At 45.4% G+C, this 7,515-nt stretch overlaps 1 protein-coding gene across 1 annotated transcript in view; it reads right to left on the bottom strand.

The window, feature by feature from the left end:
• Nucleotides 1-4,847, bottom strand: part of Vps36 (vacuolar protein sorting 36 homolog) — a 26,173-nt gene extending 21,326 nt beyond the window's left edge. The window contains exon 1 of the mRNA XM_029480682.1: nt 4,710-4,847. Coding sequence (XP_029336542.1) covers nt 4,710-4,805 — 96 coding nt within the window. The 5' untranslated portion in view covers nt 4,806-4,847. The remainder of the gene's footprint in view (nt 1-4,709) is intronic.
• Between the last annotated feature and the right edge of the window lie 2,668 nt (nt 4,848-7,515).

The raw sequence follows: 7,515 nt of genomic DNA, 5'->3' as shown, positions 1-7,515 counted from the left end.
AACTTGACATGTTGACCAGGCTGGCCTGGAACTCACAGAGATCTGCCTTCCAAGTGCAGGGATCAAAGGCATGCACCCTCATGCCTGGCTAGTCATCCAGATTTCAAAATAGTAAAAATGTGAGAGGTACACAGAGAACCAATAGATGTGGCATAGTCTCTAGACTATTTCTATTTCTTAAATAAAAAAAGAAAGTTGAAAAGTATACGCTGTATTTCAATTCATATATATATATATATACAAGCATACATATAACACATATGCATATATATTGGTTTGTGTGTGTGTGTGAGAGTGTGTGTTTGCTTATTGCCCCCAATAGGATGGCATTTTGAGTTAGAGCCATTGGGAAGTGTTTATGTTTGGATATGGTCATGGGATAGGAACGCGGTGATGGAGCAGAGTCATTGCATGAACAACAAATGCAAGCTCTCTCTGCAGGCTTTTAGATTTTAAAGATTTTCNTCAGGATTCAGTTCATTTCAAATAGTGACAGAATTCTTCTGAGTAGCATTATGTGGTTGAGAGTGCTTGCTTTAACGTTTGTTATAACCCAGACAGAATCAAAGACTGAATGGAGGGGTGGGGTCATGAACCTGGGGATCATCTTCTAGCTGAACTTGCTCCTGGCAGAGGGCCAGTCAGTTTTCTTCAGGGATCAGGCCCCTGAGAGGCTACTCATGCTCCAGGAGATGGGATGGCCTACAGCCCCAGTGGATGGATGGCCCTACAGCTCCAGTAGATGGATGGTCTTACAGCCCCAGTGGATGGATGGCCCTACAGCTCCAGTAGATGGATGGTCTTACAGCCCCAGTGGATAGATGGCCCTTCAGCCCCAAGTGGATGGCCCTACATCTCCAGTGGATGGCCCTACAGCCACAGTGGATGGATGGTCCTACAGCCCCAGTAGATGGATGGTCTTACAGCCCCAGTGAATGGATGGCCCTACAGCTCCAGGGGATGGTCCTACAGCCCCAGTGGATGGCCCTACATCTCCAGTGGATGGCCCTACATCTCCAGTGGATGGCCCTACAGCCCCAGTAGATGGCCCTACAGCCCTAGTGAATAGCCCTACAGCCCCAGTGGATGGCCCTACATCTCCAGTGGATGGCCCTACAGCCCCAGTAGATGGCCCTACAGCCCTAGTGGATAGCCCTACAGCCCCAGTGGATGGCCCTACAGCCCCAGTAGATGGCCCTACAGCCCTAGTGGATAGCCCTACAGCCCCAGTGGATGGCCCTACAGCTCCAGTGGATGGCCCTACAGCCCTAGTGGATAGCTCTACAGCCCCAGTGGATGGCCCTACAGCCCTAGTGGATGGTCCTACAGCCCCAGTAGATGGTCTTACAACCATACACATACTGGCAGCACTTAGGTGGACTCAATGGGTTTTAAAAAATAAACAAACAGAGAACATAAAATGAGAAGTGATCGTGGGGTAAGGAATGAATGGAGAGGAAATTTGATCAATACATTATATGCATGCAAGAAATTCTCAAACAGGAAAACATGTATTAAATAAGTAACCACTAGGAGCCTTATTAAGCATCATTCTATAACGCCTTGAACATTTGTTTACTACATATATTTGCTTGTTTGTTTATTTACGTATCNATGTGGATATGCCAGTGCCGTAGCACGCATCCAAAGGTTGGGACAACTTTTAGGAGTGGAGGTGGTTCTCCCAGCATCTGANACCTGGAGATCAAACTTAGGTTGCTGTTGGCAGGTGCCTTCCCTGACTGAGCCACTTTGCCAGCCTCGTATCACCCCTGCCCCACCNTGGTTTTTTGAGACAGGCTTTCTCTGTGTGGCCCTGGCTATTCAAAAACTTACTCTGTAGACCAGGCTGGCCTCAAACTCACAGAGATCCACCTGCCTCTGTCTTGGATCTTTCTTAAACAGAAAGACGTTAAGCTAGGTATTGGGTTAACAACACAGTAAGATATCCATTGTATTTTATCAAGTCTATGTACTATGCCAAAAGTCTTCTGGGCAGTGGTGCTAATGATTATTTCAAATTTCTTTCTTACTTTTTTTTTTAAACTTGTACTTAACCAATACTTGTTAAAAAAAAAAAAAAAGGAACTTGTCACTGACATATGTAACTTCATGCAANGCTGGCATAAATGCACTTTTTAAGTTAAACCAAGCATACACAGGAACATGCCTTTTAAAAACCACATGTAACAAATAACTGACACTTTGACACACATTTTTAAACATTTTTTTCCCCTAAGAATAAGATCTACCATTAGTTTAAATGCACTCCATGAAGGATATTTTCCTACTTAGGTTTCTGTTGCCGTCATAAACACCATGACCAAGAGAAACTTGGGGAGGAAAGGGTTTTCTTTCTGTGTATAGTTTATATACGCCATCCTGAAAGGAAGTCGGGGCAGGAACTCATTAACAGAAACCTACAGGCAGGAACTAAGACAGTGACCATGGCCAGGCATGGTAGCNCATGCCTTTAATCCCAGCACTCGGGAGGCAGAGGCAGGTGGATTTTCTGAGTTCAAGGCCAGCCTGGTCTACAAAGTGAGTTCCAGGACAGCCAGGGCTANACAGAGAAACCCTGTCTCGAAAAACAAAACAAAACAAAACAAACAAACAAAAGACAGTGACCATGGAGTTTGGCGGACTAGCTTGTCCCTGTGGGTACTGAGTTTGCAGTTTAATACCAGCCCAGGACCACTGGTCAAGAGCAGCACTGCCCACAGTGGGCTGGGCCTCCCACAGTGGGCGGGGCCTTGCACATCAATCATTTCTAATCCAGGAAATGCCCCACAGACTTGANCACAGAATCATCTGATNGGGACCTTTTCTTATTCGAAGCTCCCTCTTGCCAGATGACCCTGGCTTGTGTAGAGTTGACAAAAAAACAAAAAACAAAACAAATCGAAACAAACAAAACAGCACAATATTTTACCAAAACACTTAGACAAATCAGAGAAAAGACTTTACAAGTCCTGTGTCTTCCCATGGCACTGGGAAGCAACAACAGGTGCATCGCTGTTAGTTCGAGGCCAGCGTGGTCTGCATAGTGAGTTCCAGGACAGCCAGGGCTACATATAAGGACCCTGTCTCAAACTGGGGAGGAGGGCGGCTGGAGAGATGGCTCAGCAGTCACAAACATTTGCTTCCTGGTCGAGGACCCAGCAGAGTACATGGCAACTCACAACAATCTTTAACTCCAACTCCAGGGGGGTCTGATACCTCTGGTGTAGGCTGACANCTGCTCTTACAGACCCTCACGTTAGGCACATAACTAAAAACGAGGAAAATGTTTAAAAATAAAAAGACGTCATGCTCAAGGACTTAATCTAGCATGTAATTTGGCCTAACTTTAATCTAGCATGTAATTTGGCCTAACTTTAAGTGTCTCAGCCAATCTGACTTACACAAAACCAAACAACCGAATTTAAGAATCTCTTTTTTGTTAATTAGTAAAAATTCACATTTTCAAAACAAATGTTAACTTGAAAGTGCACGATGGCCGCGCAGTGGTGGGGCACTCCTTTAATCCCAGCACTTGGGAGGCAGAGGCAGGCGGATTTCTGAGTTCAAGGCCAGCCTGGTCTACAGAGTGAGTTCCAGGACAGTCGGGCCTATACAGAGAAACCCTGTGGAAAGAAATAAAAAGAAAGAGAGAGAGGGAGAGAGAGAGAGAGAGAGAGAGAGAGAGAGAGAGAGAGAGAGAGAGAGAGAGAGAAAAGAAAAGAAAGTGCACGATGTGTCCGTACATCACAGTTCTGGCTAAGAACCATTGCATTTTTCCTCTAGAAATCAAAGCTTAGGCTATACATTTGTCAAGGAGCAAGAGGGAATGTGAAAGGCTGTTGCTGTAGTGAAGAGATTGTTCAATCGTTCCCTTTTGGGGTCTCCCGTGGATTATTATCTCAACCTGACAGACCAGTTAGGCAGGTTTTTACTTACTACTCAAACCCAGAACAATCTAAGTTTACTTAAAAAGTAAATCAAACTTTACTGAAGCAGTCGCGGATAAGAGCATGCCTCGAAAACAGCAGGAAAATACCCTAAGTCAGAGCGGACCTGGGTTAGCACTGACCAGGTATAAGTGTATCAAACTCCAGAGCGAGGCTTCATTTCCATCACAGCGAGGAAGGCGGAATACCTCAAGTGAAAACTGGAGACTAAAAGTGCTTTGGGGGACGCGAGCTCTTTTGCCACTCCTGATTTCAGGTCGTACATTTAATTCAGGACAAGATGGCATTTGGTTTCCAGNCACAGAATACTTGGATTCGTTGTTTTTCTCTTATCCTATGCGAGCCCGGCTCTTAAGATTTAAGCTTGCATTCCAAGGCAAGGGCTCACTGCATGACTTCATAGAACAGAACACGAAGCCTCAAGCCCACTTCCTAAAGTAANTACAAAGCAAGCAGAAAACCCCAAGGGGCTGGACCCTGCTGCCTGCTTCGGAAATCCTTCCGGGCGAGGGACCCCGGCTCAGCCCAGAACAAATCATCACCGGNCCAGCAGNAGGGTGGGGACGGCGTTCCGGTGGCGCGCTCGCTCGCCACAAGGCGGAACTGTACCGTCCCGAGCTGAGACCTCGGCTCGCCCGCGCCCCGGCTCCGCTGTCCACCGTGCAGCTGGAGCGGCGGGCCGAGGCCGGCAGCCCCAGGGCCGAGGGTGAGGCCCTGCCCAGCACGAGGGCCCGCGGGGCGGCGCGGCCTCCGCCCTACCTTCTCCTCGCCGTCGTAGATGCGCACCCCGCGCTGCTGGATCACCAGGGTCTCGTTGATCTCCAGGAGGCCGCTGGTCCACACGAAGCGGTCCATGGCCGCCACCCGGCCGGCTTCTGCCGCTCGCCGGCACTCCCGGGCTGCGAGCGGCGCCCCCTGGTGGCCGGCGGGGGTGGGGCGCCCCGACACGGACAGGCGGCTCGAGGGAGCGCCCCCTGACGGCTGCCACTCGCGTGCACATCTGCTCCTCTGTCACTGCCAAACTTGTTGACATGCTTGTTAAAAGCTGTAAATAAGGACTTTTTTTATTTCTTCCCAAATAAGTGTTGACAGCAGGGATTGTGTTTAATATATCTGTAACAAGCATATTATGTAGTACACTCTTCTCCGGTTTTTGTTTTAGTCTAATTTTTATTACATTCTGTTTATTTTATGAGCGTTTGTGTGGGTCGGGAACATGCAAGGGCTAGCCTGTGGGAGTCAGAGGATGCTTAATGAGAGCTGCTCCTTTGACCGTGTGTGGATCTTGGGAGATCAAACTTAGGTTATGAGGCTTAGCAGCAGGCTCCCTTACCAGCTGAACCACCTCACCCACCTACCCACCCACCTTTAAAAAANGACCAATAGCTCCAGATAGATGGAGGTGACATGGAAATAAAGCGCCAAACATGCATTTAATGAGACAGATATACATAAAGGCAAATTACCCATACACATAAAAAATGATTTTCTTTTTTATTAATCATTTTATTCATTTACATTGGAAATGATATTCCCCCGTCCCAGTTACACGTCTACAACCCCTNATGCCATCTCCCCTTTTCATCCATCCCCTTTGCCTCTTATGAGGGTGCTCCTCCACCCACTCACCTACTCCTGCTATTGCTTGTGGACGTTGTACATCGTGGTGCGCACTAGGCTCCGCACCACGATGTACAACGTCCACAAGCAGGAAGAGAAAATGTGAAATACTCTGAATGCATTGGTACAGGAGACAATTTCCTGAACAGAATAACAATGGCTTAGACTCTAAGATTAAAAATTGACAAATGGGATCTTATAAACTTGAAAAGCTTCTGTAAGGCAAAGGACAATAACAATGGGACAAAATGGTAACTCACAGACTGGAAAAAGATCTTTACCAACCCTACATCTGATAGAAGACTAATATCCAAACTACACAAAGAACTCAAGAAGTTAGACTCCAGAGAACTAAATAACCCTATTTAAAAATAGGCTACAGAGCTAAACAAAGAATTCGCAACTGAGGAATCTCTAATGTCTGAGACACACCTAAAGAAATGTTCAACATCCTTAGTCATCAGGGAAATGCAAATCAAAAATAATTTTTAAAAACAAATCTTTGCCAGCCAAAGCGTTTTCCTTGTTTTTCTTCTGTTCTGTAGTTTTCTTTATTATATCAGGTATACATTTCATCTCGAGGTTGTTGGGGTTTCATTTTGTACAAAGTAACTTGAGGTAAAGACCAAGTTAGCATTTTGCGTGNCAAAATTCAGTTACCACAGCTGTTTATCAAAAAGTTGTTTATGGAAACTGTAAGCATCAGTTGGCGAGACAAGGCAGGGTCATCTTTCTGAAGTCAGTTAGTTTTCGTTGTTTGTCTTTATGTCACATTATCTCAGTTACCATGGTTTTAAAAGTCTGAAGTCTGTTACTTTTCGTTGTTTGTCTTATGTCACACTGTCTCAGTTATCATGGTTTTAAAAAGCCTTGAAAACAGATCCAGGTTCCTGCTCCAACTTGGTACTCTCTCGTGGTTGTCTACTTGGTACTCTCTCACGGTTGTCTTGCCTACTCTAGATCCTTTGCATTTCTTGTTCATCTTTAAAGTAACAATATAGGGCCTTCTGANCTAAGTGCACGTTGTTCATTTAGGTCCTGCAGTTTCTCGGTTATACACTTCCACCGAGTGTTTTCGCTAGAGTCTCCTACTTTCTGAATTCTGTGAGATTCTTCTCAACACCAACCTTGTCGGGTCTCTGTAAGGTTACTACCCCTGTGGGTCACTTTCTTCCCCAGACCGTCATAATTGTGTCCTTGAGACTGACCTACCTTGTTCTCTCACAAGCATGTTCCTTGTTTAATGTACCCACAGGAGAAGCTGATCAACAACAATCGCATGTGTGTAGTTTATAGACAGCTGTGTTGACAATGACCTCTTTTGAAAGACGTATTCTTTGACCTTTTAGAGAAAAATCTGTCTTACATCCCAACACTTTGGGATGATTGCAACAGATGTGATATGTGTGTTTAAAAAGAAGCTGTTTATGTGTAGGGTTGGGACCTCATGGGCTTTCCATGATATACTTTGGCATGTCCGAAATCGAGCCAAGACAGGCAGAGGGGAGAGTTTGGAGGGAGATTTTGTGATGTGTTAAAGTCTCAAAAAGAAATGGAAAGGGGGGGGGGAGCTGTTCTTGGAGTGGGTACATCTGGAAATTGTGGAGAAATTGACTTTTTTATTTTAAATAATAATCTTAAAAGGTCTTCTTACTATATCAGTACATCGAGATCTCCACGGTTTCTTGTTTTGTTCTAGGTTTGTCACTTAAAAAAAAACTATTAAGGTGGATTTCACAGACATAAAACTAACTGGGTTTTTAGCATCAAAACTTAAGTCCTCACATTTGCAAGGCAGACTATCTCCCCAGCTATGCCCCCTTCCCCAGATTAACTGTCTGGATGGATTGGTCAAGATTCTCTAAAGAAGATAACGGGTAGAATGATTTATTACAACCCCTTCCAGGCTGTGCTCCACATAGTCCAACAATAACTGTCTCCCAGT

Source organism: Mus caroli, chromosome 8 (assembly GCF_900094665.2).
Source record: "Mus caroli chromosome 8, CAROLI_EIJ_v1.1, whole genome shotgun sequence".
Taxonomy (NCBI): domain Eukaryota; kingdom Metazoa; phylum Chordata; class Mammalia; order Rodentia; family Muridae; genus Mus; species Mus caroli.
The sequence above is the reverse complement of the archived record's forward strand: the minus strand, read 5'-3'. Positions and strand labels throughout refer to the sequence as shown.